General features: G+C 40.3%; 2 protein-coding genes across 11 annotated transcripts in view; one reads left to right on the top strand and one right to left on the bottom strand.

Annotated features, from left to right (window-relative positions):
* IDE (insulin degrading enzyme) overlaps positions 1–713 on the bottom strand; it is a 69,921-nt gene extending 69,208 nt beyond the window's left edge. For 3 of the 6 annotated variants that reach the window (XM_087765838.1, XM_087765839.1, XM_087765840.1), the window contains exon 1: positions 24–277. In XM_087765838.1, coding sequence (XP_087621964.1) covers positions 24–141 — 118 coding nt within the window. In that variant the 5' untranslated portion in view covers positions 142–277. Of the gene's footprint in view, positions 1–23; positions 330–377 lie in introns of those variants that run through there. The other 3 variants (XM_087765843.1, XM_087765845.1, XM_087765841.1) reach the window with 3 other exon arrangements.
* KIF11 (kinesin family member 11) lies at positions 585–26,580 on the top strand. 5 transcript variants are annotated; one of them, XM_087765833.1, is made up of 24 exons: positions 585–717; positions 6,809–6,993; positions 7,682–7,784; positions 10,982–11,114; positions 11,247–11,344; positions 11,427–11,505; positions 11,805–11,990; positions 12,077–12,201; positions 14,101–14,191; positions 14,493–14,735; positions 14,848–14,943; positions 15,630–15,718; positions 16,792–16,879; positions 17,672–17,860; positions 19,039–19,246; positions 19,520–19,692; positions 20,001–20,123; positions 21,122–21,280; positions 21,679–21,818; positions 22,437–22,716; positions 23,763–23,985; positions 24,238–24,392; positions 24,729–24,845; positions 25,574–26,580. In XM_087765833.1, exons 3-24 carry the CDS (start codon positions 7,702–7,704, stop codon positions 25,697–25,699), a joined length of 3,204 nt encoding a protein of 1,067 aa, XP_087621959.1. In that variant the 5' UTR covers positions 585–717; positions 6,809–6,993; positions 7,682–7,701; the 3' UTR covers positions 25,700–26,580. The 5 variants fall into 5 exon arrangements, with proteins under 5 accessions (XP_087621959.1, XP_087621961.1, XP_087621962.1 ...); XM_087765835.1 differs by lacking the exons at positions 585–717; positions 6,809–6,993 and adding an exon at positions 6,752–6,770; XM_087765836.1 differs by lacking the exons at positions 585–717; positions 6,809–6,993 and adding an exon at positions 7,101–7,119.

Below are 26,580 nucleotides of genomic sequence, written 5' to 3'. Positions count from 1 at the left end.
CCCGGCCCCCGCCGCACACGCACCGTACCCGAGAAAGCTGCGCCGCCGGCACTGAAGGAAAAACCGGCAGGCCGGGGCGGCCCAGGGGCGCGCTAAGCCCAGCAGAGCCCGCCTCAGCACAGGAAGCAGCCGCTGCCGCATATCCCGGCCCCGCCGCCAGCGCCCGGCCTCTCCCCGCCGCTGCCGCCCGCCCCGGCCCGGCTCCGCTCGCTTCAGCACACGCCGCTCCCCAGCGCCGCGGCCGGCGGCGGCGCCATCTTCTCCGCCCGCCTCCCCTCCCCGCCTGGCCAATCCCTCCCCGGCGCCCTCGGGGTCCCGTCCGCCCTCCGCGCCCGGCGGGGCCGCCGCCACCGCGCCGGGCCTAGTGGGGCCCGTACCTGGGGGTGCGGGAGGCTGCCTCTGCTGCCGGGAGGGCCGGGGCTGCGGCTGCGGCTGGGGAGGGGGCAGGGGGCCTCTGGGAGGAGGCGGAGGCGGCGGAGGGGGTGGGTGGCTGGGCGGGGAGCCGGGGCGACACTCGTCGCGGCGGGGGGGCCGGGGAGCCGCGCCCGGCGGAGGCGGAGGGGGCTGTGGCGGGAAGGGCACCGGAGCGACCCCGCCGCCGCGGGGCTGGGTTGCGCCCGCGGAAGGACCGTGTCGCGGCCCGGCGCGGAAGGAGCGGCCCGCCCGCTTCCTGGTGGCCAGGCTCCGTGTCCCTGCCGGCGACAGCCAAGACAAAAGGTAATTAGACGCCTCGTAATTTGAGTACAGCGGGTGCGGCGCTGTCCTGAGTGGCAGAGATTTCAGATCTCCCAGTGCAGCGGGTGTCAAAATCTTCCCTCCCCCCTGGGGAGAGAGTTTACCCGGTGGGAGCTCTCCGTCGGGAGCCTGCTCGCCGCCGCTCCCCTGCCGCGGGAGGGCTGCAGCACCGGGGCCCCGCTGCCTCGGGCACAGGACTCTCCGTGCAGGATGGGTTTACGAGGTGTAAATGCTGGATAAGGTTGAACTTCTGTTATAACTCCAGGTATTTGGTTTTCTGGGGAGTTGTTTTTTTTTTTCTTGGTAGATTTCCCTGTGGGAAAGTCGTGGTTGTGGCTGGCTGCTTTAATTCCTTTCTAGGAAAAAAAAAAACCAAAATAAACACCCCAAAAAAACCCACTGTTTCCAGTTCTAGTAATGTGCTTTCAGATGTATCTATTTTCTTATGTCTCAAAAAAAAAGGAGAAAGAAAAAAAACCTTAATGTGCTACATTTAATGCCTGATTTCAGCATCCCCACTGCTTGCCTTTTACTACAGGTGGTACGCCACAGCTGGAAGTTCACAGAACCCTCCTCCAGTCATAAAGAGGTAGAAAGATGTGACCTGACGAGTTAGCTAAGGTTATTTCTGCACCCAAAGATGGGACTGAAGATGTATTGCAAGTAGCTTTAAACTAGTCAGCTTTGGTCAAATTAGCTGTTAGAAGTGGCAGCACGCTACTCCATATGGTCAACAAAATCTGTCAGGGAATTTGGGTAGACATTCAGCTGCTGGTTTCCACCGAGGTCTGCGCTGCTATAGAGACGCTCTTAGCAGTACCTGAGCTACCCAGTTTAAAACATTTGTGTCTACATCAAGTACACCCACACTTCTGGCCTCAGTTTAGACATCGAACTGTCTCTCAAGTTAACTAATCCTGGTTGGAGCACAGCAGTTGGTAGTTTTCACCTAAATTAACTGATAGGATTTAGAACTGTGTGGGAGCCTAATTTTAACACAATATGTTAACTCCTGTGAAAATGAAGGATATCTTTGTCCTCATGGGATTCTAGTTTGAGGCAGCCTGTTTTTTTTCCCATATCCTCGTGTATGTAAAAGTTAAGACCAGGCCAGAGGGAAAGAGGACAGGATAAATGGTGAGATCTTAAATCTTACTTCTGCCCCGTTGCCATTGCCAGTGCATCAGAGAGGGTAATGCCGTTGCGTCTGGCAGAAAGCACGCTGCCAGATGAGTGCCTCCTTGTGATCGATCTCCTCTCTCTGAAGCAACCAGGGGATTAAGAGGTTGTGAATTGGAGTCGCTCTTAAATTGGACGTATAGTAGAAATGCTTCTGCCTTTATTGTAGGCAGGTTGTATCAGTTATCATGTAGGAGTGAAAGCTATAAAAGTATACAGAGTTCCAGGCAGTTTACTCCTTTTTCAGGTCCTGACAGAGAGTTTGGTAGCCTAACATAGCTGAATGTATATATTCAGCTAATGCTGGCCTGATGTATATTTAGCCGCTCTGATAAATCCTGCCTTTCCCTATAGATCTTGCCTTGGATCTACACAGGGGAAATCCTGGGAAAGCAAAGTAGACTGCACCAGCAAAACTGTGGTGGTCTGCTAATAGTTGCATCTAAAGCAAGTGCTTCTGTAGCTGTGGTGATGAAAGATCACACCTCCTCATGCATCTCACCCAACTATTGCAGCAGCGGTATGCAACAGAGGTCACACCTACTGTACTTTACACTTATTTTATCCACTGTAAGCTTGTTTAGTGGCTATTCAATGGCACTGATGTTTGTTCGGAGCAGATTGTGTTCTTATAATCTAACTCCTCCCTGTTCCAGTTTATACTAGCCAAAATTACACTCATCCACTATTCTGGATATCTTTTCCATGATTTAAAGATATTTTTAATGTGACACCATCAGCAAAAGTAAAGAGGACTTCCAGTAAAATTCCTTTCTCAGTGTAGTCCAGTAACTAAGATTTCTTCCCCATGAAACTTTAATTGACAATTGGTGCTTTCGATCCTGCCTTCTTCATCTGCCCTAGTGGAAAAACACGTGATGTCCAAAAGATCAAATGAACCTAAGTCTGATTTAGGGTAAGTGTGGAAATTATTAAAAAATTCCCATGAAGAAGCCTTATGGAGCTGCAGTGTGGAGATCCCTCTTTAGGGTATGTGACATAACAGTACAGTGCAGGGAAAGTGATCCTCAAAGTAGGCAGGTTACAAATAATTTAGAATAAAAACAGTATTTCATATTCCTCTTGGAAGCTAAGAGGCAGCAAGTGTAAAACTCTAAGTAGTATCTTAATATGCTTCTAATGGAAGCTAAAATTCTGGATTAAATTCAAATTGTAATTGTATATAAAAGTGCTTTGTAGCAAACTGGCCTCAGGCTGAAAAAAGCATAGCTTATGATTATTATTTCCACTCCAAAATAAATAGTGGCAATTTCATGACAAGGCATATATGAAAAAAGATCGCCTGTTGACTGCTCTCCATATAAAAATACTGCATGAATTAGATTTTAAAATATTAAAGTCAAAAGATAATGAGAAACTAAGGAGACATTTCCTGTTGACTTCAGTGGGTCCTGTCAAGTCTATATGTTTCCAATTTTCCCGCTCATTGTTTCTTTTCTTTTCATGTAAAGTATGTCATCCAGCTGCATGCCTTAACTGAAAATAAGTAAGCGTATGGAAAATTGCTTTACTCTGAGCTAATTACACAAATGCATACACCCCCCTACCTGTGGTGTTATTTTTTTATTATGGTGACTATAAGTATAAAAATATGTAAAAGTGCTACCATCTGTGTCTGTGTTGGACAGTGATCTGGCACATATGCGGAAAAAAGAGATTCTTTATTCTGTGTATTTTTCCTGGTTAGTTGAAACCAATTCTGTTTCTAATTATGTTATATATGCACCGAGTCCTTAATTTTTAACAGTAAGGTAAATTATTTTATTGCACCGCATTTTTAACAGTGAAATAATTATCCTGTTACTTTGACTGAAGGAGAACCCTGTCCTCAGCTGAGAATATACCAGTACAGTGTGTAAGTCCTTATCGCTTAACTTTCTGTATGTGGACAGCACAGAGTTTAGAATATTATTGGCCAACTGGACGGGCTGTTCAAAGGTTAGAAATTGCTTTATGTTTATCTGAGGTGCAGGTCACCTCCCCTTTAATGTGAATGTGCGGTTAATCAGTAAATTTTTTCTATGTCACTGATAATATTAAACAATATTAAAATCTCCACGTGTTCAATACAGCTCATACACTGTGTAGCATGTTGGTAATCAAAACAGGTGTTACTAAGCCTTGAAGAAGTCTCACCCAAACTTATAATTTGTATTAATTATATCTCTCCATTATTATAACCTTTCTTAATTCTTAGCTAGTTGTGTTTATTGTCAACAATTCTACTATTTGTCAGGCCTCCATACCTATAATTACCCAGGTCATCTGATATAAATCCCAGGAAAACACTGATTTTTTTTTTTTTTGTGTGTGACATGCATTGTCTATGAATATCACTATAATACAATGACTTCTTGTTGGCAAGCTTTAGTGAAAAATTGTCCTTTTTGATCGGTAAGCGGGGATTGGTAATCTCTATTGAAGTCATTACATTGGCAGTTGTGTGTATTATTATATAATTTATTTTTCTGTGATGTTATTGTCTCTCTTTTAAAAAAATAAAACTTATTTGTCACAGATGATGTACATGCCTTCCTAAAGGTCATTCTCCCAACCACTGTTAAGACTGTTCTAAGTATTCTTGTTTCTTTTTTTCTCCGATTTATTTTTACTGCTTGTGAAATGCTACCTCCCTGTTACTCAGTTTGTGTTTATAGTGTATTAGTATCTTTAGGCTCTAGCTAGTCTAAGAAAATGTGTGACCTATGCTATAAATTGACCTTGTAAAACAGAGCTGCAGCTATTAAACTGTATGCATTTTTTTAAGCTAACTTGATTACCAGAAATACGTGTTTTCCACTTACCACAGCTATGGCAAAGGTAGCTATCAGCCAGATTCAACTCCCAATAATTAAAAAGATTCCTCTTGTTTAAATGCAGGTTTGAATGATCTCTTCTTTTCCTCTGTGTTTGTGAGGGACATGTTTATATTTTGAGCAAAATTCTGACTAATGCAAGATACACTTTCATACTAGAAAAGAACAGGCAGAAATGGGAAGAAAAGACTTCATGTGTTCCTGTGCTGCCTTCTTTTGTATAATCCATATGAAGGAGTATAGAGCAAAAAGTAAAGATTCAGTATATTCGCATACCTGCATTTGACTTTTCAGTCTAGCAGTGGCTCCTACACAATTGTCTGTATAAATTATTTTTGCTCTTAGCATACATGGAATACGAAAAGCAAGTAAGAATAAGGGTGGTCTCAATATGTTTGCAATGGGTATCGCTTTTATCTTCTATTAATTTTCCCACTTGGTGAAATCTTATCTTAACTGAAACAAAATGTATTATCGTGATTTTTAGTGTTTCATTAGAGGGAAAAAAAAATAGCATGTCTTAGTAATACCAACCCACCAAACTCATGTTGGTTGGAAAGTTAAGCTGTAAGACTGTTAAAAAATACAGATTCCGTAGTTGTCTATGCATACACATTTTAAATATTTTGTTACAAGCTTTGTCTTGTAATGGAATCATTGCCTTATTTCTAGGTTTGAGGCCAAAAGGTTAAAAATTGATGTTGAAGGGCAGTAATTCATCTGGCAGTTAATAACTTCCAAACGTCTGTCCTTGTAAAGTAGTTTTCATGTAATATATTTATATGTTATATATATTTTAAGATTGTACTGTTTTCAGTGGCGTGCAACCAGTAAAGTCTTACATGGAGCAAACAGAGAATACTCGCTCAGAAAGGCTGGAAATGAAAATTGTTATTAATCACTATAAAGATTTCCTAGCTCTTGTCTTGTCTCATCGTCAGTCTGTATTTAGAATGGCAGACAAATTTGTTGAATGTTAATGTTTTCTGAATCACTTTCTGCTCACAGCAGACTAGGAATCCAACACTTCATGTCCTTTTCTAGAAAAGTAATGTGTGTATTTCTCAGATCCTGTTCTTCGTGCCTAGTATAAGATTGATTGGCTCTGACATTGTTCTAACTTTTGAGATAAATGGTAGAGGAGCATAATGTGATGTTGCTTCATGTCACTGTCAGAAAAATTACTGCAGGCCTTATGGGTTAGGATTAATTTGTTATTAACTTTAAGAACTCATGGAAGAGGTGTAAGTTTCAAAGTAGCCAACTTAAAAATGAAAAAAAAAAAAAAGAGGCAAGGGGACAGAACCTGCAAAATTATAGATGGGTAGTCTGAGTTTCAGCCACTGGGAAGGCCCTAGAACAACAGCAAAGCACTGTAGCACTGTAGGCCATAACAGGTAGATGACAGCCTGTGTGACAGCCTGTAGGAGCAAGTACGGCTTTGTTGAGAGCAAAGCATGTCAGACCAGTTAAATCTTCTCTAACATCTGCTTCTTCCCCTCTACCCACAAGATCTGTTATCCTGTCAGATCTCCACCTAGCAAAGCTTTTAATACCGTCTCAAAGGAGGCTCTCACAGGAAAGCTAGGGTGACATAAATGAAATTGCTAGTGAGAGGATGCAAACTTGTGCTTGGTGAGTGCTTCACAGGATCAAGTTTCAAAATAAAAGGATGGACGTGGTGCACCCGCAGTGCTTTGTCCTGAGCCTTTAACTATTTATTTTTGTTCTGACATAGGATTTTCCCACTAATTGAGCAGGCAATACCAGCCTGTGAACATGTTGAAAGTGAGGCGTAGAATTCAGAGCGGTGTTGATGCATTGCGCCAGAGACCAGCCCGAGTGGAGGGACCAGAGCAGAGCTCCACGGGCCGGGCCAGCAAAGCGCACAGCTGGGCAACAGAAACCACCTGGCCTGGCGCTTCGGCTGCAGACGCGCGGCAGGCTGCAGTGCGGCACCGCGGGCCGAGGGGACAGCCAGGTGCCCTGCTGGGCGCGGCGAGTGCCGTGCTCCACCGGGTAAGAAGAAATATGATATTATTATTTTTTTTAAACAGGCAAAGTAATGCTTCCACTCCACCGGGCGTTGGCTAGGTGTTCTTGTCTGATTTTGAATGTGACGTTTAAAGAAAACGTGGACTAACGGGAGAGCCAGTGGGGACAGAAGAAAGGATGGCCAGAGGGCTTGACCTATGATGCAAGATTACGAGGATGATGTGAATCTTGAAGAGAGAGAACTGAGGTGAGAAGTTTGGATGCCCTCAGATACGTGGATGTTCAGCGGCGGCGGCAAAGGAGGCCGGAGATTTCCCTGCTGCCCCCTCGTGAGCGCGCGCGGTAGTGGCGGCGGAACATAGCTGCACAGCAGGTTCGAGTTTGACGTCAGGTTGAACGTCACAGGGGTGTGGGGGACCTGGTCACACGCCGTAACGCAAACGCATCACCCCCCCGCCTCGTCCCGGACCGCGGGATCCGCCTTCCCCGGCCATCCCGCGGCCCGTCCGCTCTAATTCGCTCCACGGCGCTGCCTGCTCCGCCGTGACGCCTGCGCCGCGGCTGCCGGCGGGGGCCGGGCTGCCAGGGACGGCAGCGCGCCCGCCGGGGCGCCCGCACCACCGTCACTCGGTCACGTGATAGCCGTTCACCAGGAACTACGGCCCCCAGCATGCAGCGCGCTCAGGGCGGGGCGGGGCGGCACCGCCGCTTCCGCCGTGCCTTGGCGTCACCACCAGGATTTGAAAATCGGTCCCATGGTGCCCCGCGGGCTGCCGCTGATTGGCCGGGCCGGGGGGGAGGTGCGTGGTTCAAAGTCGGCGGCGGAGCGCGCGCACCCCCGGCCGGAGCGCGGCGGCGGCTGAGGCGAGCGGCGGGCGGTTGGCCCGAGCCCCGGAGCAGCGCGGACAGCGTTTCGCCTCTCTTCTCCCCGGCAGGTTTCGCGCCGAGGCCCGCCATGGCTTCCCTCAGCTTCCAGGGCGGCGGCGGCGCTAAGAAGGAGGAGAAGGGCAAGAACATCCAGGTGGTGGTGCGGTGCAGGTAGGCGCGGCGGCCTCCCCTCACCCCGGGCGAGCGCCGGAGGTCGGCCCGCATCAGGGACCCGCGGGGAGCCGGGGAGGTCCCTCCTCCTAAGTCCCCCTGGGACTTCGGTCTGACACCTTTGCTGCGCTGTCCCTCGGGGAGCCCGCTGTGTCCGGCCAGCCCGGGCCGCCGTCGTGTGACAGGGGGCTGGCGGCGCGCCCTGCAGCCGGCGGCTCCGGGGAAAGGCAGCTGCGCGGTGGCTCTCCGAGTGCCTCGTTATTAAAGAGCCCGCCCTTACAGCCAAACGGCGCTGCGCTTTAAAACGCCTGAACGTCCGAGGCGTTACTTGTGCGCGCTGCGGCGGCGGCCCCCTGCAGCCGGCAGAGGTAATCGGCGCTTCCGCAAATTAACGCTGGTACGAATAATCTCTTGCAGCTGAAAAAGGCAAAAAGTTGCGATTTCCTAACTTGATTCGGTGCACGCTTCGCGTGAAGCTATGTAGGAAGGTTGAGAAAAGCTAGATGAGAGCTAGTATGGCTGATACTCAAGACAAAAAAAAAAAAAACCCAAACAAACTGAATTTTTATCTTCTATGAGCTTCTGTGGGAATCCGCTACGATTTAGCAGCTAATAAAATTTTTGCTATACCCACTTTTGTATATCTTTCGTATAACTTCAGCGATGCAGACTCTCTGAATTCAGACGAAAAGCTATGGGGGTCAACTTCTTAAATAATAATGACCAACTGCCTTAGTTGATGAGATGAATTTATTTTTTGGTATGATGTGACAAATTTAATGTACCATAAAATTAGGTTCCCTTTGTAATTTTGAGGTGACTTTAAAGACTTGCTCACTGATAGTGGATCTTAAATATTCTTAAAGTCTTGCCTGTTGAAACAGTAATACTGCTAATGGGTTAAGAATAGTGTTCAAAATACCTTTGGAAGTGGTGGTTTGGTTTGGTTTTTTTTTGAGCTAGAACTGCAGTTGTTAGCTTACATATTGTTATTAATGCCTTTTGCAATCATTAGATCCTCACGCTTGGAAGTTCTACTTTTACAGATGCACGATGGAAATAGAAATTAAAAGCTATTTTCTCTTAGTTTTTGCAACACAACTAAAAAGCTGCTGAAACATGTTATGGGATTGGTGAAAGTGTTGATGTAAATCAAGGCTATTGCAAAAGAATAACTTTATTGAAGCAATTGAGTTTGAAACACTGTCAAGAGCAATAATTTTCATCTGATTAGTCTCAATTGTTCTTGAATAGCCTCACTAAGTATCAGTGTATATTTTAATTAAATATAATGCTCGATATGACAGTAGCATTAGGATTGTCCATGGCAGTGGTTTGCTTTTGTTGCAACTGATAGACTAAGTCCTATGTCAAGATTTTGTCTCTAACCCCTAAAAACTTTGTCGCTCACCGTTGCTCTTGCCTCTTGTACAGCTTTTCTTTTTGTAATAGAGCTTCAGTGTGTTTGAGCTCGTAAATGTTTCTTCCACCTTTCTTTTTCTTCTGCATCAGTCAGGGTCTACTTATCTTACAGATAGGTAGGTAGATGCAATTGTATCAATTTCCTTCCAAAACCTGATGTGTCTGAGCTCATCAAAAACCTTTTCAAGCAACACATTCACTGTACTTTGGCAAAACATAAATTTGGAAACTCAGAATGCATGCATTAGCATTGTTAATATGCATGCTAATACGCTGCATACCTAAGGGGATGAACCTGTGATCAAATGTCACCGTGGCATACCAGGTTGCTGCTTGTTTTGTGGTGCATGGTGATGATCTGCATGTATGCTCCAGCCTAGTTGAATTGTTTCTCTAATCTCACAGTTGTGGGCTATCATACTGTAAGGCCCCTGCATTTGACTCGTTCACTGTTATGTCATTATAGAGCAGAATATATTCATTCTTCAGCCTCCTACTGTTTTATAAGTCACAAAACCGAAGCTGTAACTTACCCCGTGAACAAGATTTTAGTGATCATCTGTTGTCACCAGTCAGCTTTGCACCAAATTGTCTAGTGGTCTGTTTAGAATCTAACACTTCAGCCTCAGTGCTATGTTGAGGAAGAAATGTTAGCCACAAGAGTCAGGACACTTGAGGGGACATGTGCTTGTGGTACCTTTTTTTTTTTTTTTTTTTTTTTAACATTGTAGTTTAGAGACAGCATCTGAAGTGACTCTACTTTAAAAATATTTTAAAGATTACTAAGGTTGTAGAAGTTCTATTTTCAAGTTGACCGTTCAGGTCAACTATACAGGTAGCATAGACACTCAGTGCAGTAGCACTACTAAATGAGTAATAAAATAGTATTTCATGCTTTTAGTGTTCAGCCCATGGTCATTTCCATGCTTTTTGGGAGAAATGGTTGCAAACGTCCCTCCAAGGAAAATTGTGTGCGCCAGGTTTAAATTAATTTAGTGATGAAACAAAATGCTCACCATCAAGTTTCTAAACTTCTGTTACACCTCTATTAAACTTTACTTAAAACTCAATCAGAGTAAAAAGGTATGTGGACTTTTTTCCGCCCAAATTCAATGTTTTGTATGTCTTATTAAATTCTGTTCACAGTTCACAAATTCTGTTCAAATGCATCAGCATTATAAAGGTTCTGGTATTGCTGTCTACTGTGCTGTCATTAGTAGGGTCTGTTAGTATTTCTGGTGCTTTAGAGTGTTGTGTCGTCAGTGTGAGATGTAGGCTTCATTGCTTGTGTAAATGAAAAATTGAAAAGGAAATTTTTAAAGTTAATTAGTTTGATTCACTATTGTCTTAACTTCCATGTGTAAGTTTTTTCTTTTTTTTGAAGGCTCTTATTTATGCAACTATTTGGTATGTTTAATCTTCCACCCCCCTGTAATTGAACAATGTTTTCTAATGCAAGTTAGTTGTGTGCGCATCTAAATGATCTTAAAAGCGTTTGTGGACTTGGTAAAAAATACATATGTAAACAAACTAGAAGCTATAGATACCTGAGTTGTCCCACAGTGGGTGGAAGGAGAAACAAGGTCTGGAAACCACCAAACTGTGGCAGTTTTTCCTTAAATGAATTATTAAACAAATTAAGTTAAAAGCCTTATGTTCCTTTTACCTAATTATACTATTCTGGATCCTTAAATTGAGTGATATTACTGCTTTGTCAGTTTATGTTCTTGTTAGCAATGATATCAATCCAATATTCTTAACTCCTGTCTTTTTAGGCCTTTTAATGCCTCGGAACGTAAAGCAAGCTCCTATGCTGTTGTAGACTGTGATCAAGCAAGAAAGGAAGTTAGTGTCCGCACTGGAGGAGTGACGGATAAGACATCAAGAAAGACTTACACGTTTGATATGGTAACTGCTCATCAACTTGGGGACTTCTAGAAACAAGCTAGTACATTTCTCTAATGTGGTCTGATTGCTGTACTGTGCGATGCTATACATTACTGTATGGATAAACGGGATGTGTTGTCTTTGCCTCAACAGGTTTTCGGAGCTCAAGCAAAGCAGATTGATGTATACCGGAGTGTTGTATGTCCTATTTTGGATGAAGTTATTATGGGTTACAACTGTACAGTGTTTGCGTAAGTAAGCCAGTGATTATTATTAGGAAATTTTATTGGAATTTTAGCTTCTTGTTTAAGTTTTAATTTTTTATTCTCACAGTTATGGCCAAACTGGTACTGGTAAGACCTTCACAATGGAAGGGGAGCGGTCACCCAATGAGGAATATACTTGGGAAGAGGTATATTTTCACTCGTGAGATTTCTCTTGTCTGTGCGTTAGTTCAAAGTTAGAAATTGCAGAAGGATAAAGAAAACCTGAAGTTGATGCCTTTCAAATCCTGAAGCTGACTTTCCTTAAATGTTTGTAAATTAACAAATGGTCTCATTCATTTATATTGGCAATCTTTATATGGAAGATGGTCTTTGTCCAAGGTATTCTTGCTTATATCAAATCAGACTATTTAGCTGAAATTCCACCCCCCACCCGCAAATCTCTTTCAGTACATTTATGTATTAAATACTTCACTTTAATTTATAGGATCCACTAGCAGGTATAATACCCCGTACATTGCACCAAATATTTGAAAAACTCACAGAGAATGGTACCGAATTTTCAGTGAAGGTCTCTCTTTTGGAAATCTATAATGAGGAGCTTTTTGATCTTCTGAATCCTACTCCTGATGTTGGAGAAAGACTGCAGATGTTTGATGACCCTCGAAACAAGGTTAGTGCTATCTTCCAAAATTTGTTATCTTAAGGCTTTCAGGATTGTTGAGAGATGTATAATAAGCATGCGTTATTTTCTGACAGAGGGGTGTAATTATTAAAGGCTTGGAAGAAATAACTGTACACAACAAAAATGAAGTCTACCAAATCCTGGAAAGGGGTGCAGCAAAAAGAACAACTGCAGCTACTTACATGAATGCATATTCCAGGTACAAATCTTCCCCATTTCAGAAACTTTGTTTTGTTCTTCTTTTATTAAACTGGATCTGACCGAAGAAGTAAAAGATGTTGAAGCTAGTGCAAACCTGGCATGATCTTGAGATTGTGTATTGCAGTTCAGATTGCCAAATGTGGGTTAGAAAGCCATAGTTAGAACTTCCTCCTTATCACATCCTGTGGGGTGATTCTAACAGGCGTATGAAGGGGTGTTATAAAATCTGAATGCTTCTCATCTTGAAAATGGGCAAGCTCTTTCTCTCTGCATGATTTCTTTACATAAGCTTCCCGTCTTGTTTAGAGTTTGCATGCTTTGTTATGAATATATCCCTTGTTAATACGCACTGTCTAGTTGGAACAGTAGCCCTGGCATTTTACCCTCACCCCAGCTGAATATAGCAGAATGTTCTTTATCTGGCATCTAGAATATTGAAATTTAATTATAACTCAAAGTTAAGAAGTTAACTTTTTCAAAGCTTTCTATGCTTATGGAAATACAGAAGTTTTACGGATATGTAACTGAAATACATGAAGTACAACTGAAAAACCTGTACTAGCATGAGTTAAATATTCTCTGTAGTAGATATTGTACATCTTCAAAAAGAAGGCTGTAGTCCCTTCAAGTTTGGAAGATGTTTAGCTGATATACCTGTATTAGGGAGGTGGGTTGTCTTTCTTGTAGCTGTTATGGGTAGTTGGGTTTTTTTGCCAGTCCTGTTTACTAAATACAAACTTGGTGTAAGAGTCTCAAGTATCCTTTCCTCTCCTCACCAGCAGTAGAAAATGGTATGTTAGGATTTGTTACTGAAGCTGGAATTTCAAAATACTGCTAAGATCTGTTTTTTACAGGTCAACACAAGACCCTCTTTTCAAACCTCAGCTTCTGAAATCTTGCAAACTGGATTGTAGAAGTTGGGGATAAGGTTGAGGGGGGGGGTTTGTGTGGCAATGCAGGCTACTTCATATGATTGCAGGTTGTAGTCAGAATCTAGCAGACACACCTCAGTCAAAAATATAGTTTTTTAGTACTGATTTCTCATTCTTGAACTGCAGATGAGATATCCATCTCACTGAACAAGTAGTGATCCAGTGTTGCAATAAGCAAGGAACATCCTGCCTATGTCATATTTTAAATTAAAGATATACTGAGCACGTCTCTCTATTGGTGCAAGGGAATGGGTATTTGGCTACCGCAGATAAGAACACAGAACTAATTTCACCTGAAATTAAGGGAATTTAGAGAAGTCATTCTGCCTGAACTGTTGTTTTATGCATGGTCAAATTAGTGTAATTTGATGTCTATGGTTGTCCATATATGTCAGCTTCCTATCGTAAAAACTTATTAAAGGAATAAGCTCAAGCTAAAATAATCTTAAACTGTACTACTGTTTTGAATGAAAACTGAATTGAACTAATAAGTTTTTAATATTGGGTTCAGCTACTTGCTGATTTTCTTAGCCTGAATAAAGAAAACTAAATTTCTTAATCTCACATTCTGTAAAACTGTTCTTAATGTATTGACTAAAAAAAAAAAAAATCAATCCACAAGCCAGTTTTCTTGACATGTCTGTGAGTTGAAAACACACAAATGTAAATAAACCAAAAGTGTTTCTCTTGGTTTTGCTTGAAATAAAATAAGATTTACCAGGACTGAATGAGGCAAATGTCATCCAGTTGCTTCATCGCTGGTTTTAAGTACCGTATTCATATGTATACACACAAAAATATACTTGGCAGAATAACTTTGTGTATTGAAAATGTGTAAGTCCCAATTAACGGGCCAAATATATTCCCTAAAAAGAGCACGGATACCTAGCTTGCAGCAGTATCATGTAGCAAGCAGATCATTTGGCTTTAATGGGATGTCTGTCTGAAACTGAATTCTTTTATAGCCGTTCCCACTCTGTGTTTTCGATTACCATCCATATGAAAGAAACAACAGTAGATGGAGAAGAACTTGTTAAAATTGGGAAGCTAAACTTGGTGAGTATTTGAACTAAATGTCATTGATGACATTCTTAAAGTAATGAACTAGAATAATCTGACCTCATTCTCTTGAGAATCTAAGGTGGGTTTTTTTTCCAATAAGGGGAAAAATCATTGTTTTTCATAAAGTGATATGACCTATATTTGTCACTCTGAGAAATGTCAGTCCCACTGGTAACCCCGATGTCTCCTGAACAACTCAAAGCTAGTTCATGTGTGTTGTGTTCTGCAGCATTATGGGGCGAGCGTTCTTCAGGGTGATTTGAGACAGAAGCATGTCCTTCCTCTCATCTTTCAGGTTGATCTTGCAGGAAGCGAAAACATTGGTCGATCTGGGGCAGTTGACAAAAGAGCTCGTGAAGCTGGAAATATCAACCAGTCTCTCCTGACACTAGGAAGAGTTATTACTGCGCTAGTAGAAAGAGCCCCACATATTCCATACAGGGAATCTAAACTCACAAGAATCCTTCAAGACTCTCTTGGAGGACGAACAAAAACATCAATAATTGCCACAGTTTCTCCTGCATCTATAAATCTTGAGGTAAATTTAAGTCTGAAAATCTATTCCAAAAATAGATATTTTATTTTGCTAATGATAGAAAAATATGAGTTACCTCCTCAGTTTAACCTAGTGTTACATCTGTTTGTCACAGGAAACATTGAGTACACTGGAATATGCCCACAGAGCAAAGAACATAATGAACAAGCCCGAAGTTAATCAGAAGCTAACAAAAAAAGCTCTTATTAAGGTAAGCTAGACATGTATCTTCACAAATAAGTTAGAGGTTAGGTTTGGTTCTGTTAACATAGTTTTTGCTATGCGGGGATTATGAAGTTGTGGAGAAGCTATAACTAGTAGCAGTGCTTTTCTGAGGTGATTTTAATCACTGAACTGATGCTTTCAAACTAAGCTGCTCTACTGGTACGGCATTAGTTGCTTTGCATATACTGAAACTTGCTAAGACTAAAGCTGGATAGAGAGGGCTATTGCTACTAGCTATGACTCTGTATGGATTACTTGTTTACGAATTAGTGGAGAGCCACTAAATGACACTGGATGTTTTTTCTGGACGTGCTGTATTATCAGCTTCATTCCCTAGAAAGTGCCTGAATTAAAGTGAACTTGTCAGTAAGTATGAATGAAGAGCCAATATGAAGTAGCTGGCTGCTACTAAAGAAGCTGCGATTCCCATTGTAAGCTGTTATATGCAACCAAGTACGATACAAATGGGGGGTTTCAATGCTCTATGTATATCCAATGGAATGAATTTAAATGGTGCTATACTGAACTTATTGGGAACAGAAGTCAAGTGCTTTGCTCCTGTGCTTATGCAAAACTTCCATAGAGCACTATCTTTGCGAAGTACCTGTTAAGCTAAATCTTGAAATCAAGGTAGAAATGTTCAGGTTTATGTGTGATTGTTTCTTTATGCAGGAGTATACTGAAGAGATTGAGCGTCTGAAGCGAGACCTTGTTGCTGCACGAGAAAAAAATGGAGTCTATATTTCCCTTGAAAACTATGAGTATGTCTTCAAAATTTCTATAAAATGACTAACAACAAATCTCAGATACTGGTACCTATTCTTATACAGAAATGCTTTCAGATCTATTTTCACAGCAGAAAATTGAAGATAGTCAGCAGAATTTAACTGACTGGTCAACTTGTTGTTTAGAAATTATTACACAGGTAGAAGCCTGAAGAGTAGGTTTGCACTGAGGATTTTATTTATATGTGGAACTTAACATAAGTGTAGCCAGGATGCAGACTTACACCGTGCAGCCTTTCTTTCAGTGGAAGCTCATATAGAAGAGCAAATTTGATATAGTTTTGTCCTGGTTTTGGCTGGGATAGAGTTAATTTTCTTCCTGGTAGCTGGTATAGTGCTGTGTTTTGGATTTAGTATGAGAATAATGTTGATAACACACTGGTGTTTTAGTTGTTGCTAAGTAGTGCTTACATTAGTCAAGGATTTTTCAGCTTCCCATGCTCTGCCAGGTGCACAAGAAGCTGGGAGGAGGCACAGCCAGAACAGCTGACCCAGACTGGCCAAAGGGCTATTCCATACCATATAACGTCATGCTCAGTATATAAACTGGGGGGAGTTGGCTGGGGGGCAGCAATTGCTGCTCGGGTATGGGTTGGGCATCGGTCGGCAGGTGGTAAGCAATTGCATTGTGCATCATTTGTTTTGTATATTCTTTTATCATTGTTATTACTATTTTATCTTCCTCTGCTGTCCTATTAAATGCCCTTTATCTCAACCTACGGGTTTTACTTTTTTTCCCCTGATTCTCTCCCCCATCCCACTTGGAGGGGGAGAGGGTAAGTGAGCAGCTGTGTGGTGCTCAGTTGCCAACTGGGGTCAAACCACAAGAAGTTTACTTTACTTTGTAAGAGGGCTAGTTTACACAGAAAGTTAACAATGGAAAATTGTCTTAAATCCTTTCTGCATTAAGTGAAAATTACCTGCTTTTCATACAGAAGTTAGCAATACTTTATTTTTTGAAATTACTAAATCTGTAGTATAAAAAACAGTAGATAATATTGAAATCAGCTCTTACTTGACTAATTTATTTGTTTTAATCCTTGCTTGAGAGCCCTTAATGGAAAGCTGGCGGTTCAGGAAGAACAAATTGCAGAGTATATTGACAAAATCAGCATCATGGAGGAAGAAGTGAAAAAAGTAAGCAACAATTATCAACTCTGGCTTAAATGTGCCAAAAAAAATGAAAGAAATCTTTGGGGCAAAAGGAAAAAAGTTTGAGCAAAGAACAGTCTAAGGAGTTTTTGTTCTTGAAGTTCCCTAGTTAGTCAAGAGTGGAAGCTTCCTAATCCTTGAAGTTAGGAAGTTGAAATATCATATATGAAGTTGCAAGATGCAATATTTATTTTTTTTAAGCTGTTTTAATGTCTACCACTTTGCCTTTAATTTACTCTGCTGGGTTTTCAGCAAACATCTGCTTGTGAAATGGTATCATCTCAGTTGACAGATATCTGCTTAGGAGCAAAGAATGAGGGGAGAGGGGAGAAGGTGATGAGCTCCCATTAACAAATTACACAGAAAATGGGAGCTTCCGTTTTACGAGAAATGCAGATACTAGTTTGCTGGAATATGTAACTACTCTGTGTAATCAGCTTTACTGACTCTCTTCTTCATTCTATCTGCTTAGGTTTGTTTAGTGAGGATTTTTTTTTATTTTTTTGTGCTGTAACAATTGTTTGGTCTTGTGGCTTGAGTGGGGAAGCAAGGGATTATTCCAGTGAAAGTGGTGTTGGTTTATGATATTTTCAGTGAATACAGAGACTATACAAATCTATAGTCTAGGTTTAAGACCTCTAAGCTTTACAGCTGAAACTACATTGGTAGGTGATAATTTGCCTTCTGGTATTGTGGCATAATTTGAGATACGTGAAGCGGGACTGTTGAGCTTATAAAAAGTAGCGTTGCCCTATTGATGTTTGTCTTCCACTTTAGATCACTGAACTATTCACAGTTAGTAAAAATGAACTTGAACAGTGTAAAACAGATCTGCAAATCAAGGAGAAAGAACTGGAAGAAACACAAAAAGATCTGCAAGAAACCAAGGTTCATCTGGCTGAAGAAGAATATGTGGTTTCAATTTTGGAAAACACTGAGCAAAAACTTCATGGCACAGCTAGCAAGGTTGTCACACTTCTTGCCCCTAACTGTAACTAACTTCCCATGTTTAGGAGTTTTGTGGGCTGTTCAAGGAAATCATTGTTGCTAAAGCATGATGTGAGTCTGACAAAACCTGAATTTAAGGTCGAAAACTAGGATTAGCTCTCACTGTAAATTATATTATGATGAAAAGCTACTTAAGATTGCAGGACTTTCTCTGTGGCAGTATTGACAGTTGACTGCTAAACACACTGGTTGGTCTGGAGCTACCTTTCCTTCAGGCCAGTTTGTTATGAGAGGTCCAGTGCTCTGCAGTATCTATTGTCATGAGTTGTTTTGCAGAATAAGTAGTTTTATTTACTAGAAACTTATGGCTGGCCCTACAAAAGAGTAAGTTATATGTAACTGGGGTAGAAAAATAGCAAAATTTTGCAGAGATGTGTGCAGTAATTTACAGTCATCGTTTGAATAATGGAAACTGTTGTCCTGTCACCTCTGTATTTTAGGGTATGGTTTTGATGTGTTTGTAGATTGGTCATAATTATCGAAACAGACTTGATGTGGGGGGAGAGAGAGAGAATGTCCTGCTATTTAAACTGCAAAGTGATGAAACTTGTATCTTTAGTCAACATGAAAATTTCTTTCTACTCAGATTCCTGTAAGGTTGGGAGGGGGTGCCTGTTTTTTTGCATGTGGGTTGTGGAGCGTTTGTGTAAGAGAAATGGGTACAGAAATTATTTACACTGAGTACAAAACCAAGAATCCGCTATATGTTCAAATTCTAAATTATTTATCACAGAACTGGTACTGGAAGCCTCTTGCTTGAGTACTATCAAAGAATATACTTACTGTCAAATCTTTCAGGAAAAAGTTGAAGCAGTCAGGAATTTTTTTTGGTTACTATTCTCTGATAAATAATATCTTAACTCCTTAAATATTGAGGGTGGTCCTTTATTAATGCTTTAATTTCAAAGTCAGAACAAATGGTCTCTAGTAGGTAACTTTTTCCTGTGTTCCAAGACTAAAATGGCATAACAGCAGGATTAAGAACAGTTGTAATTTGATGATGTAAAGGGGGAAATACCTGTCTGTCTAGGGAGATAACTTCTCCTTTAACTCAGAACTACAGTTGCTTTTACTTATATAATATAAGTTTGACTTCTTGTTTAAAGACTGACTAAAATAACTTTAAAAAATTGTAGTTACTTAATACAGTTGAAGAAACCACAAAAGATGTATCTGGTCTCCATGCGAAACTGGACCGTAAGAAGGCTGTTGATCAACACAATGCTATCGTCCAAAATACATTTGCAGGACAACTGAATGTTTTGTTCAACAAAATACAAGATTCAGTTAGTGAAAACAGTTCGAAGCAGCAACAGATGTTGACATCTTACACACATTTTATAGGTAAGTGTAATACCTGTATCGGTATGTCATCCTGAATTTTTGCAACAGTAGTACTAAAGACCATTTCCTAAAACACATCTGTTTTAGTAAGTGGAAGAGGCTTTGTTTTAAGCAATGTAGTGATTACAGTTGCAGTAGTAATAATGTATCTGGTATGATCAACAGCCTTCCTGTGCTGTAAGAAGCAATAAAGTGATGAGCAATAAAAAGTGTTCCTATCTTACAGTGGAACTTCTAACAAAAATTTGTAATGCTTCTCGATTTCTTTCGTAGGTGACCTCCTGTCTACCAGTTCTTCAGCAGCTAATATTCTTGCATCGGTTGTATCAGCATCTTTTGCCTCTGTTAAAGAATTGGTGTCTGCTGAAGTTTCTCACGTGTCTGAAAAAATAACACAACATGAGAATCTGTCACTTGATTGTAAAGCTGAGCTGCTGAGATTAATTGTTAGTAAATTTACATACTCTTATGTTACTTAAATATATGAAACTGTTCTTGATCAAAAGGGGTTCTGTAAATATTGTATAGGGTTTTTTCTGATGCTCTCTACCTGTCTCTGCTTCAGCACTTGGCTGTGACCATGTCCCTTCTCACTTCCCCTCCCATGTCACCACCACAAGCTGTAATGTACTATATAGCAAATACCATAATAACAGAGTACATGGATATGTATATGGATAGCTTCTTAGAAATGTAGATGAAGGAACAGCCATATCCTGTTTTACTTTTTCTTTTTTTTTACCACTGTTCCTAGGTGGAACATACATCTGGATTAGGAAGAGCATTAAATAGCTTGACACCAATGGTAGAATTTGTCTTGGGGCTAAACTGTCAGTTTCAGAGTAACATGAAGAAATATTCTGCTGTGGCTGACAAGGTAATGCACATAACTTGTGTCTTCTCTTGTGTTCTTCTATTTTGTTTAATTTAGAGATAATCCTTTGGTGGCTTTTCTGCAGCGTGTCTGTTTCCACTTCTGGACTGGCCTTTTCTCCTTCATTCTGTCCCATGAGTTCTACCTTTTAGCTCTTTCTTTCAGACTTCTTTTCCACTTCTGAGTGGTGTATTTGCTTTTTACCTATATTGGCACAACGGCTCACCTAAATGCCACAGAAGAATGGTAAAACATGGATGCTTAAACCTATATGTAACAAGTATTTGATAACATGCTTAAGAGTCTCTCCTGCATTTTAGAAATCTAAAATAACCAGCTTAGACAAGTCTTATCACTCCCAATTTCTCCTGCTGTCATACCAAACTTTTTCCTTAGTCACTTTGATTCCTGGGGAATGTGATGCTGTATCTTGTTAACAATAACCATAAGTGCAGACAACACTGCACTTTTTTATAAAAATGTCCTTTGCTTCAATTTTTAGTTCTAGTCCACCTCATGATGTTTATACAGAACTGCAGCCTCACTCTTTCATTCCTTTTTTTCCGTTTTGTCAAAGTCAAATCTTTATTCCTGGTGTGACCTGTTGCTCTGACTGAAAAATTTCCCTCTTCTGTCAGTTACAACTCATGTGAAGTCAACTCCCCTTGTCTGGAGGCTTTTTATTGGTTCTCAGATAGCAAATAGTCCATGGCTTACCAGCTCTTGTTTCTTGCTCTTGTCTTAACCAAATACACTGTCTGTGTCTTCCTGTTTTGTCTACCTCACATGCAAAATTTCATGTTTGGAAAAGCCCACACCAAGTTCTAGTTTGTAACTTCAGATTGCTCTCTTATTTTCCACCTTTTATGCACAGTATTTCATTAGTGCCTTTGACAATTTCCTTGGGGTAGAGTTTGTTTCTATATAAACTATGCTAGGGAAAAATATTTAGTTCTTACCTAAAGACAAATATCTAACTTTAAATACAACTTTTTTCAAAGATGGAGGGTCATAAAAAGGAAATGGATACCTTCTTTGGAGATCTTTCTCTCACTCTGAAAAAATTACAGGAAGAAACAGCCAGTATTTTTGCTCAGCTTCAGAATGATTGTGAGAATTTAAAAGAAGAAGTGGAAATGACGAGGTTGGCACATACAAAGGTATCCTTAGAGTAAGAAGAAATCCTAACACCAAGTGTGATTGCTTGCTTTGATTTAAACTCTGTAGCAGTAAACCGTTTTACTTGCTTCAGAAGAAATGTTAGGACAGTAACTTGGTGATCCTAATTCTTTTCAGCCTTTGTTGGGCTGTTTTAAGAAGCTTACGTAGGAAGGTAACAAAATTGACCTTTTCTCTGAGCATGTCCAGTATATATGCCTTTATGTATATCTCGAAAAGCAAAGTGCCTATATCTTCTCTACACAAAAATTGTACCTTCAGCTTCAAAATGGCAAAGCTCTTTTATTTGCTTGCATTTTTAATAAAGGCATTCAAGTAGCCTTTAAGAATGTTAAAGAGTGCAGAATAACAGTGAAATGTATGACATTTTTCTTCATAGAGTGCAGCCGAATTGGTGTCCTCACTTCAAAGCCAGCTTGACCTGTTTGCTCAGGAGACTCAGAAGAACTTAACTAACGTACTTGCAAAAAATGGAAGCTTGAAGACCACCATCACTGCTGTGCAAGAAAATGTTCACCTGTAAGGACCAGATTACTTTTGGTGCATACTGATGCAAGATAAAACTATGTATGAAGAGGACTGCAAAATTAGATGCTCTTCATATGTTTATGCTTATAAAGTCTTCTGGACAAGACCTGTGTGTTAGAGCTGAGTTCTGCCACAGAATGTAGATCATAGTTCACCTTTCCCCAGAGTAAAAGGTAGCTCTACAAGGCTTTTCCTCAAACTTGTCTCTTGAGCATATTGCAGATAAGAGACCATGGGTTTGGGAGCAATATGCTGATGAACGGCCCTCAGTATGGCTGGACTTCAGAACTTCATACCATAAAGGCTTAGCTTGAAGTATAATAGTGTATCTATTGCAGCATACTTCATCCAGTTGAAGACTGAGTAACTAAGGTCTTGCCAAAGTTGATTTTTAGTTTGTGGTAGTTGGTTTTTTTAGGGGATTTAACAAACGTACTGCTCAGAGTGCTGCAATTTGTAAATTTACTAAATAGTGCAAGAACATTACAATTAACTGGTTTGACAGAACTGTACTACTTCACTAGTTCTAGTCTCAAATATTTCGAACTGTAGAATGTGTTAAAATCCACCTTTCAAAATCTCTGAACTGTTGCAAATGTGTTGTTGCAGAAAAACTACAGACCTAGTCAGCAGTGCAGCTTCCAATCATAGCAAATTTATTGCATCTCTGGATAATTTCTCTCAAGAGCTCAGTATTAGGAATGCTGAAAACAAGATGATGCTGGAAGAATCCACTGACCGCTGTCAACAACTTCTCAGCAATCTCAAAAATGTGTCTCAGGATACTGATAAATGGCATGAATTTACAACTGCTCAGATAGTCGACTTTACCAATCGGCAGCTATTGTCCCTCAGTGATGAGAAACAGCAACTTCAGTGTTTACAAAAGGTACCTATAGTCATTTGTAGTCTAATACAACATTCTGAGACAACCTTTTACAGTAGAATTACAGTCAGAACAAATCTGTGGGGGTTTTTTTTTCAACCACCGCAGACTCATGTTAATCAGCTTAAATAGATGCAATTAGAGGAAATCACAAGCTTAATTTAAGATGAAGACTTCGAACTTAAAGTGCAAATAACCTCAAAAAATGGTGTCTTGATTAATCCCATGCAGCTAACTTCCATTTGTAATTTGGGCTTTTTACATCTTTTCGGTAGTATATATCCCTAATTCTAAAGCTTTATCTACCAGTAATGTCCCTGGGGGTTTTGCACAGTGATCAAATACAGACTGTATTCTGGAGGATGAAAATTACTTTATTGGTCAGATGGATTAGCATTATGGGAGAAAGCATTCCTTTTAGGTATCTACTAGTTCTGGCCTTTTATCTGAGAATTTCTTTCTCTAATTCTTTTAATTTCCATTGCAAACTTCACTTCCCACCCTTCTTGTTTTATTGTTCTAATAGGTAATTAAATAGGCAAATCCAACATTTGCTAACTTTCAGAAAGAAAAACTTAAGTGTTAAGCTTTTGCAGTCTCAAGACACCCCTGTATCTCTTATACCTACTGAACACTTCAGGAGTTTCATTCCAATGGGAATGGCTAAAAATACATGTTTTCCTTCTTTTCCTCTACGAATGCATAAAGCTTCTTGTGCTTGTAAGATTTTCACTTTCACTTGAATATCCTAATTCTGTGCAGGGTTATGCATAGAAGCATGAGGAGTCTTATCTGAACCAGATGGCATCATCTTTATTCTTATGAGTAGCTTTCTAAAATGATCATACTTTCTAAGAAACTGACTCTCTTCTGAAGATAGTTCTCGAAACGAGAGTGTAAAACTGTCACTGAAACTTCTCAATTTGAGGTCTCTCAATTGTTTCGTTTCAGGTCATGTCACTAATCATGCACCACATCTTAAAAAAAGAGGCCATAACCTTAACTTTCCTGTTAACTTGGTGGTTTTGGTTGTTTTGTTTTGTTTTCAGAAAAATGAAGAAAACTGTGATAAAGCAATAGCTGAAATTGCTGACCATATTGGTAGACTGAAGGCTGCTGAGGAGAAGGTACTAAATGGCCTTCTTGATCAGATAAAGGTTGATCAGGAGATACTTCTGGAGCAGAAGCTGGCACTTAATGAGGAAGCACAGCGTGGACTGGCTCGGGTTAATGGTTTTCTGCAAGAGGATCTTAAAGTGGATATTCCAACAGGTATTTAAAGTGGGTCAGGGACAGAATGGTCTCACAGAAAGCAATTTGAGTTGCAGAATTTGTAAGTGAGGGTTAATGGGGACAGAATATAACTAGCAGCCTTACACCTTTTTTAAGGTGCACGGCAAAGAACGATGACTGAACAAAGCATGATTTCTGTATTGAGTTAATGAAAAATTGAGGATCTGTAATTAAACCAATTGCTGAAAGTGTTTAATAGTGCCTTTCATTAGTCTACAATCTTCATTAAAGGGACAACTCCACAGAGAAGAGACTACTTCTATCCAGTCACACTTGTGAGAACAGAACCCCGGGAACTTCTACTGGAGCAATTAAGGCAAAAACAATCAAAGCTTGATGCTATGCTAAACGGTGTGACAAAGGAGGTGGAGGATAATGCAGATCAGGTATGTGTATGCATGGCAAATGAGGCTCTTCAATGAAGATTTCACATCTTTAGGAGTTTTTTCATGCCATTATGGAGAGTTGACTGGAACCCCAGAGCTGTTGCAGCCTTTGTGTTTTACAGGGTACTTGGAGTCACGTGTGCTGAGCTTTTGACAAAAACAATACCTTGACAAATAAGAGAAGGCATTAATAATTTAGAGACTTTCATTTCTGTTTTTCAAAAATGAAAGTGCTATGTCTCTTATAGATCTGATCATGCTTAGTACATTCACCTAGGAAATTCAGACATGAAATACACTTTTCTGAAAACGTCTTTTTTTTTTTTTTTTTTTTAGGACCTGTTGGAAGAGGAGGAAGGGTTGCAAGAATCCAGTGAAAGCCTTTCTAGTGACAAATCCTTAGTGGATACAAACATATGCTGCCATGTAAATGGTGGCATTCCCTTTTTCCAGGTAACTTCCACATATATTCTAAACAGCTGCGTATTTAAGAGTGAAGAAAAACTGTTGTTCCATAATAGTGCTGTAGTCTAAAGTCACCTACTATCATTTAGTGTAGTCTCACAACTTCCTTAAATCCTGTAGAATATGCTTTGTTAAACTGGAGCTAAAAACCCAGCAGATTCTGATAAGTTAACGGCAGATGAAATAATGCAAATGCCTGACAAGCTGGACAAGACAGTAGAAAACTCCTTAGCAAATAATCCTGCATGAAAAAAATTGTCATAATTTACTAGACAGCAACACACGTTTTAATGGAAAAGTTGAAATTAGGTGTGGAGTATTGTCTTAGAGGCCAAATAGAAATATTAGCATTCTTGATTATTCACTGATTTTTTTTTTTTTTTCCCTACTTTCTTCCTTTCTTTTGATCCTCTTGCTCTACTAGTGTATCAGTGTAAACCCCTGGTATATTAGGCTTGGGTTTGACTGGGTGTGTGGCGGGGGTGTGTGTTGTATTTACTTGTCATGGATCCCTTAAAAGTAGCTGCTGAACTTCCAGTTGTCTGTTAATAAATCTCTTTGGTAAATGCAATATTAGAAACCTTTTTCAGGAGTTCTACCAACTTTTTTTTTTTCTCAGAACACTATATACTGCATTGTTCATGAGCAAGTAGTCTTTAATTTCTTTGTATTCTCTTAACATGCATAACTTATTGGGCATTTTCTTTAAATCCCAGCACAAAAGGAGTCACAAAAAGGACAAGGAGAACAAATCTGCAGCTACGGTGGAGAGGAGCAAAATAGAGGATATGACGGAACAGTTTCTTCCCAAATCTAAACCTCCTTTAAGATCACTGAACTGAGATATATCTACTGCAGATCCCTGTTTTAAAATACTTATGTCTAATTGTCTACTGAGCCATAACTTTCTTTGGTTATTCTCGGTCTCTGTATATAGTGATATATTGATATATCAAAAGATTGGCCTGCCAGATGTCCTGCCTTTGTCCCATTTTTATATGCTGTAGCTTGCAAAGTATTAACAGACTTTTTTTTTTTAAAAAAAAAAGCAAAACCCCAAACAACACCCTGCAGATTATGGTGCTGTATGTTAAATAGACTTTTATGTTGTCAAGTAAGTGATCCTCTTCTGTTTCTCAGTAGATTTAAAACAGCAGAAAGGGATGTAGAAAAATGCTTTGTTGGCATTACCAGCTACCATTTTATTTCTTTAACTGTAAATAAGTGTTCTGGTTTTGTCCCTGCTTTTTAGTCTGATTCCTGTTTCTATGAAGTAGATAGCTGTCTTTTGACTGGGATACTTCAACTAAATCACTGATACATGGAAAACAAATGTATAAGCACCTCCCTCAGGGGAAAACAAGCTTACATTACTTTCATCTTGTATTACCAGGTTTAATTTAGCTAAAATATTAGCAGCTATGTCATAAGCCTTGTACTGTCAGAAAAGGATGGTTCCCTCCCTTGTTTCGTAATAGACAATAGCTTTATTTCAGTGCCTCTTCAGTATATGAAAGGTAGTCTCACTGCTGGGTTTTGGGGTTTTTTGTTTTTGTTTTCATCTGTTTTGAACCCCACTGTTCTTACCTTCCTCTTAACCTGCAGCTGTGATGTGTTGGCTTGGATATGACATCAACCACAGCTCATGTATTGTAAACTGGCAGCGTTTCTTTTAAGATGTAGATACTTCACAATAAAACATGCAAACTTGGTTACAAATGCA

Source organism: Nipponia nippon, unplaced genomic scaffold (assembly GCF_047370975.1).
Source record: "Nipponia nippon isolate SJK-2023a ecotype South Korea unplaced genomic scaffold, ASM4737097v1 scaffold_3, whole genome shotgun sequence".
Taxonomy (NCBI): Eukaryota; Metazoa; Chordata; class Aves; order Pelecaniformes; family Threskiornithidae; genus Nipponia; species Nipponia nippon.
Note: the sequence above shows the minus strand (reverse complement) of the source record. Positions and strands in the feature narration are given on the sequence as shown.